The sequence below is a fragment of the Anolis carolinensis genome, chromosome 2, assembly GCF_035594765.1.
Source record: "Anolis carolinensis isolate JA03-04 chromosome 2, rAnoCar3.1.pri, whole genome shotgun sequence".
Taxonomy (NCBI): domain Eukaryota; kingdom Metazoa; phylum Chordata; class Lepidosauria; order Squamata; family Dactyloidae; genus Anolis; species Anolis carolinensis.
This window is the reverse complement of record NC_085842.1, coordinates 145,148,468-145,163,318: the sequence shown is the minus strand read 5'-3', so window position 1 is coordinate 145,163,318 and position 14,851 is coordinate 145,148,468. Positions and strand designations below refer to the sequence as shown.

General features: G+C 39.1%; 1 protein-coding gene across 8 annotated transcripts in view; it reads left to right on the top strand.

The window, feature by feature from the left end:
* The window catches only part of dnah9 (dynein axonemal heavy chain 9), a 302,000-nt gene that overhangs the window by 149,620 nt on the left and 137,529 nt on the right, over nt 1-14,851 (top strand). For all 8 annotated transcript variants that reach the window (XR_010003878.1, XM_062973996.1, XM_062973995.1 and 5 more), the window contains 3 exons: nt 726-1,151; nt 8,734-8,853; nt 13,074-13,262. Coding sequence is in view for 7 of the 8 variants with exons in the window: in XM_062973996.1 (XP_062830066.1) it covers nt 726-1,151; nt 8,734-8,853; nt 13,074-13,262 (735 nt within the window). In the remaining variant the exon portion in view is untranslated. The remainder of the gene's footprint in view (nt 1-725; nt 1,152-8,733; nt 8,854-13,073; nt 13,263-14,851) is intronic.

Here is a 14,851-nt window from a genome sequence, read left to right as displayed (position 1 = left end):
AGAAAGTTATTATTATTATTATTATTATTATTATTATTATTATTATTATACCTACTACTAAAAAATTCAGACAATGTAATGCTGCATGATGGAGAATATGGAGAAGGTGGTAACACGTAGAAGCTGTAACTGATTTTCTGGCACTCCAGCTATGAAATGAGTGGAAGAAGGGTTTTAATAAGGACACAGTCAGGCCAATATGTGTCCTTATTGTGTCCCCTGCAACTGACAATCGGCTCCTTGTGTGAATATGGTCAATTAATCTATTGTAAATCAAACTGGCAAAAGAATTACAAAGCAGCCGTCTTAATAAGAATTCCAAATTCAGTGAAAGTTCTTCAGTGGCTCACCAGACATGCATGGTTGATTTCGGAGTCTGCTGCTCTTTCTGCATTTCCTCGTTGTGCCTCTTTTTCATACTGGATAAATCTGTAATCTAATTGTGTAGTTTTAATGGCCTGCAAGTTGGTTGAAATGCTGAAGGAACACGACTGGCTCTCATCTCATAAGTCAGCAGAGGCCCTTGTGCCACTAAGGGATTCATTGCTTTATGCTGGATGAGTCATAATATTTAGAATTCAGAGTGCTGCCTGTGGCTTCAAAGCTCCTTTCTCAGGCTGATAGCTCTGGAGCCTGGCTCTGTTACCAGCAAAGTAAAAAAAAAGAAAACCCATTCATTTTCATCTAGCAACCGTGTCTCTTTCTCTCCCTCTCCCCATTTTCAGAACAATCTGACAGAGCTGAAGTCATTTGGATCACCACCTTCCATGGTTAGCAATGTCACTGCTGCTGTGATGGTGCTCATGGCTCCAGATGGGAAGGTGCCCAAGGATCGGAGCTGGAAAGCAGCCAGAGTGGCCATGAGCAAGGTAGATGGCTTCCTGGACTCCTTGATCCACTTCAACAAAGAGAACATACATGAGAACTGCCTCCGAGCCCTGCAGCCCTACCTTCAGGATGAAAAATTCAACCCTGAGTTGGTGAAATTGAAATCCCAGGCAGCTGCTGGCCTTTGCTCCTGGGTCATCAATATTGTGCGCTTCTATGAAGTGTATTGTGATGTGGAGCCCAAGCGGCAGGCACTCAGCAAAGCGAATGCTGAACTTGCTGCTGCTCAGGAAAAGCTGGCTAGCATCAAGGCCAAGATTGCGGTAAGTTCAAAAGCACAAGCAAAACTACTGTTTCTTAGTGCTGTTGGGAAGAGGACAGAAAGCGACAGCAGGTCAGACATATTGCCTGCTCTGGCTCGCCTGATCTCAGGTAAGGGCCCGTCATACTACTTGGCACCTATTCCTTTCACTGAAAGTGCTGGGGTTGAACTTGTGGTGGTCTGTAGGCTGAGCATGCACTCTGCCACTGACCTAAGTGATGATTTTGCTGTTTGCCATTTACAAATGTTTGGTGTACAGTACTAATTTGGGAAGTTCTGTAAAGCCCAGTTTCTCTCAGTTGTAGGAAACAAATTGTTGCAGAAAATCAGAGCATGGGAAAGCTACTTTTATGGATATAAACTGTCAGAATCCTTCAGCCCATATGATTATTGGCAATGCTGGCTAGGGGATGCTGGTACTCACAATCTAAAAAGTTTATTTATTTATATAAATATTTTACCCCACCTTTCTCCGCAAGCAAACCTAGGGCAGCTTACAACAAATAAAACATACAATTACTTAGGCGATCCCTTGTAGCTCGAGGATGATAGTCTTCCAGGTGTAGTGTCTTGGCGGCAGGTCCGTAGGTGGCTGAAGAGACCTATTCTTGACCCACATGTTCTTCCGCAGTGAAGACATTGGTTTCCAGATGAAAGGCGGTCCCGGTCAGGGTTGGCTTGATGCACCTTCCTCTTGGCACATTTTCCCCTTAAGCCCTCCATTCGTGCCTCTTTGAACTCCACAGCACTGCTGGTCACAGCTGACCTCCAGTTAGAGCGCTCAAGGGCCAGGGTTTCCCAGTTCTCTGTGTTTATGCCACAGTTTTAAAGGTTGGCTTTGAGCCCATCTTTAAATCTCTTTCCCTGTCCATCAACATTACATTTCCCATTCTTGAGTTGGGAGTATAGTAACTGCTTTGGGAGACGGTGATCAAACATACAATACAGAAGTTAAAACATAGTTAAAATCAAATATTCAGTATAACCAATTACCACCTCCCCTTCGACATAAAACATTAAACCTTAAATCTTAACCTAGCCCAAAAAGTTATGGTTGTGTCTGTAGTTGAAAACCTTCTTAAATAAGAAGGTCTTTACTCCCTTCCAGAAACTCAACAGGGATGGGTCAGATCTTAATTCTTCTGGAAGGGTGTTCCAAAGTTCTGGTGCCATCCCTGAAAAAGAACATTCCCTGGTCCTATTTAGACACATGTTAGAGGGAGCCTGTGTCGAGATAAGGGTTTCCTCGTAGGATCTCAACGCTCAACCCAGTATATATAAGGGGACACGGTGTTCCAGGTAACCTGGACCGAAGCTGTATAGGGCTTTATGGATAAGAACCAGCACCTTGAATTGGGCTCGGGTGGAGCTGTCTCAGTAACGGAGTAGTATGCTCCCTGAGATCAGCCCCCATTAGCACCCTGGCCACAGATTGTTGTACGAACTGCAGTTTCTGAGAACGTTTCAAGGGCAGACCTACATAGAACGCATTACAATAATCCAGTCTGGATGCGTGTATCATTGCGTGTACCACTGTGGCCAGGTCCGATCTCTTCAGGAGCATGCACAGTTGGTAAACAAACTATAATTGTGCAAATACCAACCTAGTCACCACTGCCACCTGGACATCCAAGTTTAAGGTGGAGTCCAGGATAATCCCAAACTGTGAACCTGAGACTTCAAGGGGAGTGTGACCCCGTCCAGCTCAGGTTGCAACCCTATTCCCAGACCCATCTTACGCGAGACCAGCAATACTTTGCCATGCTTTGTGCACAGCATCCAATAAAAAGTACCAAGATTCAATTTGAATCAATGTGGTAATATTTCTATTGGATTTTTGTCTTGATAATGCCTAAACAGGTAATTATTTTTAGCTACGGTAGTAAGTGGTGAGATTAACCCTATCAGTTGCTAAACCAAATGAAATCAACTCAGCAATTCCATTCTTTTAAATCACAGTTAAACTTCTACAATTATTAACATATAGGCCTTCATTTCAACAGTTATAAAGTCACTCGAGTCTAGGTTTTATATGATGTGAAGTAAATACAGCACCAAAGTGGTATAACGTCTCAAAAGCCATGCAGTAAACTATTTCTTAATGTTTTTATTATTACGTGAATATTTCTTCTGGATTCTATGTTTATCTCTCTAGTTTTGTAAGGATCATGTCTCACTCTTTAAAATTTTCCAGTAGGTTTTGCTACTGCCATGCCCTGGTAGCCTTGTTTTCACAGTTGCAGCAAGCAGGACATGATTCATTTATTTATTTCCCACATAGATATCCTGCTGTTCCTCCTAGTAGCACAATACTGTGTGTGTAGTTTTATTTAACTTTATTTTTATCCTCAGTATATCCAGATTGAGGGACAACATCTGGACCAATTTCGCCTTGGGGCAGAGTGGGGTTTTAAACTTGAGTTTTCCCTACCCACTCCTAATCATTACGCCATGCAGTCCCCATATGAATATCCATATAAAAATGTAATTAATGTACATGACATGAAACAAGTACATAATTTTCAGTAAAAATGATTAAATAAGAATTGGTGTTTTTTTGCTAACTGTAGGCCACAAAAGACAAGACATATTTGTATGGGCAGGCAAGCAAACGCAGGATTGGATGAGTTTTGTGTATCTTTGTACAAGGTTGTTTCTTATCATGGAAGTTGTGTTCTTCTTGTCTGAAACACACCCATGTTTCTTCTTACAATCAATTGTCCTAAGTAAGTGAATAACTTTGTGCCTATTCCCACTAACTCTAGTGAGCGATACTATCCTAATATTTATTCACTGAGTTCCATGTGGATGATAGCTAAACCGTTTACGTCTCTCTCAGGGTCCTATTTTAATGCAAATCAAAACAGTGTAACAATTAAAACAATCAAAATGTTAAAGCTGTAAATTCTTTGAAAGAAACTCAAAACATATTTAAGAATTTGACATGTTAAAACAAAAAGTCAAAACAATGTAATACTATCTATGTCAGTGGTTCTCAACCTGTGGGTCCCCAGATGTTTTGGCCTTCAACTCCCAGAAATCCTAACGGCTGGTAAACTGGCTGGGATTTCAGGGAGTTGTAGGTCAAAACACCTGGGAACCCACAGGTTGAGAACCACTGATCTATGTATCCATCTAGAAATCATTTAGGCCTCGAAGACTTTGATAAAGAAGCTTATTTGAACTGCAGTGGAGCCAGTGTTGGTGCCAATCGCCCTGCAAAATGAGGGCATTCTCCAAGTGGGATACTATAGCTGAGAAGCCCTCCTCTCCCATGTTCTTTGTTAATGTGTTTAGGATTGCAGCCTTGGTTTTACAGATTCTTTAATATAGTTCTGCTTTCCAAATGAGGTTTTTCTCCTAAAACCTTTTGTACCCCCCAGGAAGCTAACGTCTTTTGAGGTCTGGGAGTATCTAAGATACTGTCTTAAAGTGGCAGTCAAAGGATGGGAAATGACAGAAGTTAGCACATGCGTGCTGTTCTGTCCCCACAAGCTATTTTCATGGAACGTGCCTTGACCTCGTTGAGAGCAGATTGGAATTATACAAATGAACAATCAGCAAGAATTAAATAAACAATAACAGTCCAAACCCTCACTCCTCCTTGGCCTAACTAATAAACGTCTTTGAAACGGGGGTAGAAGTCTGGACTAAACTAAGTTAATGATTCTGAGAATGGGAGGATATCTTTTTGGATTGGCAGAGGATTCCGAGCGATGCAATACAAAAAAACCCCAAAACTTTTCCAAGTTCTGAATATTACTTTTGATAGGAGATTATATGACCTCTTTGGTGGTTGAAAGTCTTCCTCTTTAAACTTTTCAATTAGGAAAAATGCACTTGTTTGAGTTCACTATAGTTTATGAAGAAGAAGAGGAAGACAATTATTATATTATTATTTATTATTTATTTATACCCCACTTTATCTCCCCCAGAGGGGACTCAAAGAGGCTTAACAATAAAAGCATCGGCATAACAATGTTAAAATATATGAACATTAAAACAGGATTAAATATAACCAATATAAATAATGCACAGAATGGCAACAGGCGCATTTGCTAGTCAAAGTAATGAACCAAGTGTTTAAAGACATGGCACAGTAATAGGATAAGGTAATATCGGGCCATGCCTATACAAAATCTTAGCCACTGGACTAAAAACCAGAGCAATACAAAACCCTTCCAACACCACTGTCCTCAACGCATCTGACCTGAGTTGCGTGAGCTTCTCCCTTATATAAATTTCAGAACCACGTGATGCAGTGACGTAGTTTGGGCATGACGTGGCCTCAGAGAAGGCAGTGACACATAATCCCCTCCCATCTCCAGCTGCATTAATCACACAGTCCCAGTAGAGCCCAATGACATGAGTGTAAATGACAGTGATGTGTAAATAATTACTAATTGCTAGTCTCTGACACAAAATACCATTTGTTGTTATTGGTGGTATTCTTTTTATAATAACATTTGTAGATTTAAAGTTCTTTACCATTTTGTATTAAATTGCTTTTGTATGATACTGAATAGATTTTATTAGAATTACTCCCTCTTTTTGAAGATGTCACCATGCAGTTAGTAAGTGCTGGAAAGTGTCAGTTTAAACTTTCACTTAATTAGAAAAACCTACAACAGGTTATTTCCTTGGTAGATCATATTGAGGGGGCTACGCTAAAGCTAATATAAAAAAGAAATACAGCAACAGTGGACAGCTCACAAAATCGTTTTTATCTCATTTTTTTACACTTTGTTCTTGCTTGAAAATCTTCAAATATATAGGCCATTAGAGAAGTACAAGCATTTGTAGCAATCAACTGAGCACACTTTAAAGCCAATTGATTTATTCGTTTAATGAATTTTTCCATTTTACTTAGGTTTTCTTGAATATTACAACAGCAGGCTCATAACCAAGGCATGTGTTCAGAGAAGGAAAGGCCATTAACCATTTGTATATATTTTTGCCTGTAACATTAAAAACACACAATTTCTTTCCTGCATGTTCCAAAGACTTGCTTGTTCTTCTGACGCCAGTTTTGAAAACATTTAGGGAGGCCCCTTCTACACAGCTATATAAAATCCACATTATCTGCTTTGAATTGGATAATATGGCAGTGTAGCCTCAAATAATCCAGTTCAAATCAGATAATGTGGATTTTCTGTTTTCATAACCTGGACTATCTGGCAGTATAGAAAGGGCCGAAATGTGAGGAGCGAAGCCCCATGACATGAGAGGGAGTTTGTTTGAGTGATGGTGAATTTAGGAAGAAAGTTAAGTCTGTTTGTTCATACCAGAAATGGCAACTTCCCCACATTTATAAGATTAATCTATCTAAAACATGAATACTGTATTTCAATATTATTATACAAAGCAATAGTGAAGAGTGGCGACATCACACCGGCAACGAAGGTCTGCATAGTTAAAGCAATGGTATTTCCTGTAGTAACCTATGGATGCGAGAGCTGGAGCATAAGGAAGGCTGAGCTCACGAGGAAAGGATATTAGAGGCAAAGATAAAATACTTTGGCCACATAATGGGAAGACAGGAAAGCTTGGAGAAGACAATAATGCTGGGGAAAATGGAAGGAAAAAGGAAGAGGGGCCGACCAAGAGCAAGATGGATGGATGGTCTCCTTGAAGTGATTGGCTTGACCTTGAAGGAGCTGGGGGTGGCAACGGCTGACAGGGAGCTCTGGCGTGGGCTGATCCATGAGGTCACAAAGAGTCTGAAGCGACTGAACGAATAAATAACAACATACAAAGCAATACATAGTAATTTGGTTGACTCACGAAATAAACTATCCAGTTTATAATAAAAACACACAAAGTTGTATGATTGCATGTATTTGCATATATGTAAACACATGCTTTCAGAAAAGCTAGAGGAAAAATGAATGCACATAAATCATTGTACGTGCTCTAGTTTTAGTATTAATGACAGGCAGTGTTTAACCAGCCTGTGTTTTGTATTCTGTGCAGGTATGATCAAGTAACTCCAGATGCCACTAAAAATATAATCCTCTTTTCATATTCAGGTTTATTTCTAGTGTAGTGTTCAAGCAGTGCTAAAATGATTTAGAGGCACTTAGCTTTAAGCTGTTTGTGCTGGAAGCAGATAAAAATCAATTGTTAACTTCACTTCTTTTGTCACAGAAGTAAAATATTCCAATAACTTTGGGAGCAGTCTGCTTTTGTTTTACTGTGAATAGGAAAAATGATCGGATACAAATACTGCGATCAGAGGGCCATGATGGAATCCATTCCTTAGATCAATGAAACAAAAAGAAAAGGGGCATTTTTGCCCAGGCCTTGAAATAGGACCCTTCTGAATAACCCCATTACTGTCATACAATCATTTGGGTTCCTAAATAATATTGATAAATAGGATTTTAAATCTGGAGGCAATTGCCTCAAGGGCAAGATGCGTTATGGTAAGAGAATCAAGTTCCAACTTCATTCTTTGCTTCCGTGTGGGGAGGTGATGAGATGCAAAGGAGAAGGGAGGTGGATTGTAACTCAGAATTTACTCTGGAGTATCTAGTTTTTGTAGTCATTTACCAGGCGAGATACAAGGATTCAGATTCTCCAATTTTGGTTCGCACAATGCCAGACAAGAAGAAAAGACCGTGACCAAATCTCCAGCTCATTGAGCAGTTTGCTACAATTTGCAAGAATCCGTTTATCTGTTTCTGCAACTTACAGACTCAAGATGGGAAGGGGGTGGAGGTGGGGGGATAATGTACTGGAAAGAAAATCCTTGGGGTGCATCTATGCTGTAGAACAAATCCACTTTAATTGCCTTCATTCAATGCTATGGAATCCTGGGGGCTGTATTTTTGCAAGGTCTTGAGCCTCCTCTGCCAAACAATGCTGGTGCTTCACCGAACTACAAATGCCATCATTGCATAGCATTGGGTCATGACCATTAAATTAGAGATGACATCCCTCAAATAGGAGCTCCAGGTGTTCCTAAAGCAGCTTACATCTTAAAATATACAAATATACAATAATAAAACTATATCATATATTACTATATATTATCAGTAGTAATTATACTTAATATATTAGTATTGCTGACTGGTGAAGTTTGCTTTGGATATATTTTAATGATGTTTTATACCCTATTGCTCTTAACTGTATTATTGTTTCTGATATGTTATTATGTTATAATTGTGTTTTAGTTGGTAAACTCTGTTGTTTCCTCTGGGCTTGGTTCCACATGTAAGCTGCCCCGAGTGTCTCCGGGGAGATGGTGGCAGGATATAAAAATAAAATTATTTATTTATTTATTAATTATTATTATTATTATTATTATTATTATTATTATTATTATTATTATTATTAAGCTTCCCTTTTTGCTTTGGCTCAGCACTAAGATTACTTTGTTATGCATATCTAATGCACCCCCTAATTTTGGCGAGGTAATTTAGCCAAAAAAGATTAGGATTTGATTTGAGTGAATACAGTAGTTAGTTAGGTACTCTCCCTAGTAGTTGGTGAGTACCAGTGATCACCCTCTATTCTGCTCTGCAAATTGGATTGTTCAAGATCTCCCTTTCTCCTGTGCTTTTCTCCCTTTCACCCTCCAGCACCTCAATGAGAACCTGGCAAGGCTGACAGCCAAGTTTGAGATAGCTACAGCAGAGAAGGTAAAATGTCAGAAAGAAGCTGAAGCCACTGCAAATATCATCTCCCTTGCAAATCGCCTGGTAAGAATCTCTAGATGGAGTTTGGGGCATTGTAAAAACCCAATTTTGTGTGGAGCTATGAATACTGTTCAGTGCTTTATGGAGGAATTTATCTAATTCTGGAATATCTGTTTACAGATACACATCTTTATTGTCACATAGGTATGAAATCACAGGGTAAAAGTTTTTTTCCTTATGCCAATCCTATGTATAATCATTCATAGTGATATAGGACTATATTATCTCTTTTCCTGAATGATACATGGTTGTCAGCATAGCAGCATTCATTGAATCCAGCTGCCAGGGAAAGAAACAATTAATTTGTGATTTTAATGAACATACGGTATTTTAATGAGCACTGTTGTCCTTTAGCTTTGCAATGCATGCCTATTCAGGTATGTAACTCCGTAGTATTGCATTGCGTGAAAGAGCTGTGCTTGTTTAACAGGAGGAAACGAAAGTTAGAGGTTTCAACTGCTGGGTGGGTTGACGTCACACTTTTTATGATGCCTTTCCTATAGAAACAGGGCTGCAGTCCTAAATTCACTGACTGTGCAGCAGTACCAAACGTCAGTATGACTAACCTTGAAAATCACAGCTTGCAGAGAGTAGTGCATAAAAACAACAGTCTGGATCTAAATACAACTGCTTTTTACGAGAACCAAGTTGAGTTTTTGCAAAATGAGAGGATGTAGGTAGTTTTTGGAATTCCCCATCCTACCTTATGTAGGTTGAGGGCAGGTTTTGAGGCCAACATTTTGATTTTGGTGTGACTTGTGGATAAGTTGAGCCTCATCCTATGGAGAGGGGAAAGCACCAATGTCATTTGCTTAGCCCTGCTCAGCACTGCTTGTTCCTCACCCAGGCCTGCAGAAAGGCCAGAAGCAGCTTCTTTTAGGTTCTCCTTGGATGGACTAGTATCTTGCCTTTGTCCACTCTACTCAGAGAATGGGATGGCTGCTTTTTAAAATAAGAAGTAAGGTGCAATAATCATATTGACCCATGGATAAATCAATCCAGATTTTTTTTGGGTTGATTTTGTTGGATGCACATTTCTAGACTTATATATGAATATTTAGGCTATCTGTGCTTGAAGGGCATCCAGCAAACTCTTTATTTTATTATTTCCACAAGGGGTGGGGTGTTATTTGTTATTATATTAGAATTTATCTGTAACTGTAGCTTCTGTTTCTCTCCAGTACCCACACATACAATGTCAGTGGTTAATTTTAACTGCAATCCTGTATCCAAAGTGCAGCTTAATTAAAAAGTTGAACCAAAAACGACACCTAGTTGAACACTGTATTCTAGAACAATTAATGTAAACAGCACATAGGAGATGCCTTTTCCACTGTACCCTCAAGACAGACCTTGGGTCGTTCTACATTTTCACCAGCAAGTGGAGCTAGTCATTTCCACAACCCTGTTTGGTTTTATTTACAGTGGACTGAGAATTTTGCTTTGAGGCTGTTCCCGAAGAAGTCACTCATACAGGAAGCAATTAAAAAGTGAAAGAAGGAAAACAGAAATAACAACTCATTAGCATGGAAGGTGGTCTCTTAATTAAGATGAAAGTTGGGAAAAATGAAAGATTTTGTTTTGTAGCACAGATGTAGGATTTAAAGAAAGCTTAAACTTCTATTTTTTCATCTTGACTTCTTGTCCTGCTTGGCATCTGTATATGGTTTCGGCATTTTTGCCCTAATTTGCTCAAAATGAGGTGTTTTGCATCCCAAGTACAGCACAGAATCAGAAATACTCTTTTGTAAAATGAGAGTAGAAATTCCTGTTTTACCATTACTTTTTGGTAGAAGAAAAACATTGAAAGGATTGAAAAAAAAAACTTTATTTATTGTTTCTGAAAACATGAAAAATATTTTTTGAAAAGAAATCTTTCTGCAAGATACCATGGATGGTTTTTGCAATCCAAGGAACTTTGTGCTATTTGACTAATCCAGATTATATTTGATGAATAATTCACCTCACCTTCTCTACTATTCTCAATTCAGGCCATATATCTAAATATTTCAGCGATAGCCATTCAACTCTGCAGATTTATTTATGGCTTTATGATTGAATGGGTTTTAATTGTCCATGTGCTCAGTTTTGGAGCATGTGTTTTCTTTGAAAGGGCCTAGTCATGTAGAAGGAAAAGGGATCATAGAAGATTAGTTTGTTTTCTCTGTGGACAAGGAATAATGTGAGAGAAGTTTGAAACATTACTTTTCTAGATTACAACTTCTGCCAATATTGCTATTAGACATGCTGGCTACAGACTATTGGGAGAAGTAACTTTTCTAGAAAGTCTGGACAGTAATTTTTCTAAGTTCTGCAATTTCATATGTATCAGATGGCCTGGTTAAGTGCATAAATGTTGCATACGTTCTTTTCTGGACAACAAATAAGTTCAAAGATTTATTCTTTCTTGTGTCATCAAATGTATGAGAACTATTTCAATCCTCATTGCTTTGGGCAAAACACAAAACACACTACCTGCCAATGGAGTAGTAATTTAAGACCTTTTGTAATGCTAATGCAATAGGCTGACAGCGTGTTCCATTGCCAGACACATGAGTCACAACAATTCTAGCTTGAATAGTTGGCATGTTGTTTTGTATTCATTGTCTTCATAGGGCTGATCTTGCATTCTGTTCTGTTTTCTCCTAACACTAGGGTTTTGTTTGCTTCAGGATTGCTCTTTTGCCCAGTTCTTGTTCTGAAGCTTTTATTCAGCCACAGGGAACCATGAGCCTCCTGTTAGACCTATCCAGCTTTGCTAATGCTGAGGGATGTTGGAAGTCACAGGCCAACATCAGAAGGGCCATAGATCCTTCACCATTGGGGAACGTTTATCATTTATGGCAAAAGCTGCTGCTTAGTAAAAAATAGTAGGATGTGGGGATTTTTAAAAAAATGCGGACAAAAATATTATTTTAAATAATTAGCAATAAAATAACACAACCCAAATAGCATAAGTTAGATTCTACTTTAAAAACATTACCCTGGACATTGGCAGGGCATACATACAATGACATTTGTTCATGTCAATAAGAAATAGGTACTACCATGCATGGATGTAATATTTCTGAGGAAAGCACTTGTGTGATTAAAAAGCTGATGGGCAAAATTTTCAGATGCATTTTTTCATGGAGTGGAATTTTGTTGTTTAACGATGTTCATTAATTCAGTACAAGTGATAGTATGTGTGCACAGCTAGAAGCATAAGCAAATTGAACTGGAATGGTTTACAGTTATTAGGATGGGCCGGTTACATACTGCACAGTTACAGCAGTTTGAGCCCACTTCAACTGGCAAAACTCCATCCCATAAGATTCTGGAAATTGTAGTTTGGTAGAGATACTCAAGAGCTTGATGCTCAAGGGCTCTGGTACAATTCCTAGAAAAACAACAGAAGATTTTAAATATCATACTATACTACAAATTCCAGGTTTCCATACCATGAAGCCAAAGCATTTAAAGTGATATCAGGCAGGGTCAAACTTTTCAGTGTGGATACACCCTCTATTCCCCCCCCCCCCCCCCCCAGAAATAGAAGTTGTCAGTTTGTTCAGTATCATAGTGGCCATGCGGACAAATAAACCCATAAAAATCGGGACAAATAAGACAGACAATTCCCTATAACATAAACTATTATCCTAGAGAGAGAGACTTATTTGACTATTTAATCAGAAAGAGGCACTTATAAGGCCAATGCTCTTTGCTGATGGATGCTGAATAGAGAAAAGTGACAGCTGTGCAGCAACAGCTCTCTTTTGCAATATAAATACCTCGTATACGCAGTTTGGTAACATGTTTCATATTCCTCTGTTTCTCCTTATGGTCTGTCCATTTTTAAATAAATCCTCCATCTGGAGCACAAACATAACTATAGGGAAGAAAGGTTTCAAAGCAATATCACCCCTTCTAACCCCTTGTGTAAGCAATAAAGTGTGTGTAATCCCTTTAGATATGGGGACTGTACTGAATGTATGTAGTTGTATTGCTATTGTGAGAATACATAACGTATAGACCAGAGGTTCTCAACCTGTGGGTCCCCAGATGTTTTGGCCTTCAACTCCCAGAAATCCTAACAGCTGGTAAACTGGCTGGGATTTCTGGGAGTTGTAGGCCACAACACCTGAGGACCCACAGGTTGAGAACCTCTGGTGTAGACAGAACAGTAATGGAAAAGAATTTGTATATTATCCTGGCAGATATTAATGTTCTCCTTTTCACTTCAGGTTGGGGGTTTAGCCTCTGAGAACGTGAGATGGGCAGAATCCGTGAAAGATTTCAAGCTGCAGGAGAGTGCGCTTTGTGGAGATGTTTTGCTGATAACTGCCTTTGTCTCCTACCTGGGCTACTTCAGCAAGAAATTCAGGCAGGACCTGATGGACAGTGTGTGGAAACCATACTTGAACCAGCTAAAAGTGAGCACAAGATAGCTTTCATTTCATACACATCTCTCTTTTACATTATAAGCATCTAGTTTGCTGTGAATTTGAAGCTGCAGGCAATATGTAGTTTTGCTGGAAAACATCTATAATTAACTTTCAGAACGCCTCAGCAATTACTGATCATGATGGTGTCTGGGAAACATTTATTCAGTACTCTAAGCTTGCTTTGAATTAATACTTCAAGAGTTCTCTGTTTTCTTTGTGGAATTTTGTGTTGGAGAGTTTGGTTCTTCCTTGTCTTCCAAGCTTTGTTTTATTTTGCTTCTCTCCATCACTGTTAAATGGCTTAAATGCCAAGAAACCAATATTACAAAATATGATATATCTATATATAATTTACTTTTATCGCTTCAGTGGGAATTCATGCTGATTGAAAAGATAAGATGTGCTTTTAGTGATTCTAGCCCCAAGCATACTGGCTGAGCTCGGATGCCTTTGGGGTGGCCTAGTGTGTCGGACATGTCTTTGTAGAACTGTGAACATTGCCTTTAAGCACAACAGCAGACTTGCGGACGTGTAAATTGCATTCTGCAAAAGTACAAGGTGTAATCTGATCCCATTCCATCAGGCTGTCAGCTTAGCTTGCTTCAAGCTTTATAGTTTGAAAATTTTGTGTCATTGGTTGGTTTTGTGTACAAAAGGCTATCATGAAATGTTGAGAGTGTGGAAGGGAGGTTGTCTGCATCTAGCCAATGTTCTCCTTCCTTTTGACTCATGGACCCATGGAAAGGTAGGGTAGTTGAATTGCTGTTTTCATAATATTTTCCTCACTGCCCATCTGTTTTGTGGTCATCCAGAAAGGGTGCTGTGTAGGAACTCTGTCATTAACAGCATCACATATTACTCTCAAAGTGGGGTGACTGATCCATGGACATACTGCTGAGAACACCATCTCTCCTTCTCTGTTCTTTCAAGGCAGAATCCATGCTTTGAAAAAAAATCAATCTTTGTTTGAAATAGCAACCTTCTTTAAGCCTCCCCGAGGGATTTGTTTGTATATGATTCTGTCTGCCTACTGCCTATTGTATTGGTATGCAGCTTTCCCTTTACTCTGTTTCTTGGGGTTGTGGGTGGGGCTGCAGACCACATGATCAGATCCAGGACTGCAGAGATCTGAGACTTCATTTTAGAATACACAGAGATGCTTTACACTTCAGGCTGCTTGGAGCATAGACTCCATGTTGACGCCAGGAAACTTTGAACTAATGAAAGAGCACAGTCAAGTTGCTGTTGATTATAAGAAAGATGCCCTGTTTTATCTGCACAGAGAAACTACTTCAAATCCTATATCTAACTGGATTAACATGTTATATACCTGTATGTTGAATACATGACGATTGTGAGTAAACAAAAAAAGTTACTTTTAACGAAGGCTACTTTATTTTTGTCTCTTGAGAGCATGATATAGAAACAAGATGTTTTACGGAAGAGTAGATTTTTTGGCCACTGAAAAGGAACACTTCTGAAACTCTGCTGTTTTTGTGCATTGGCATAATCTCTGTTCCTATGTAACAGATCAGAGATAACCAAATTATCTGTCTAACAGCTGGAAACCAAAATGC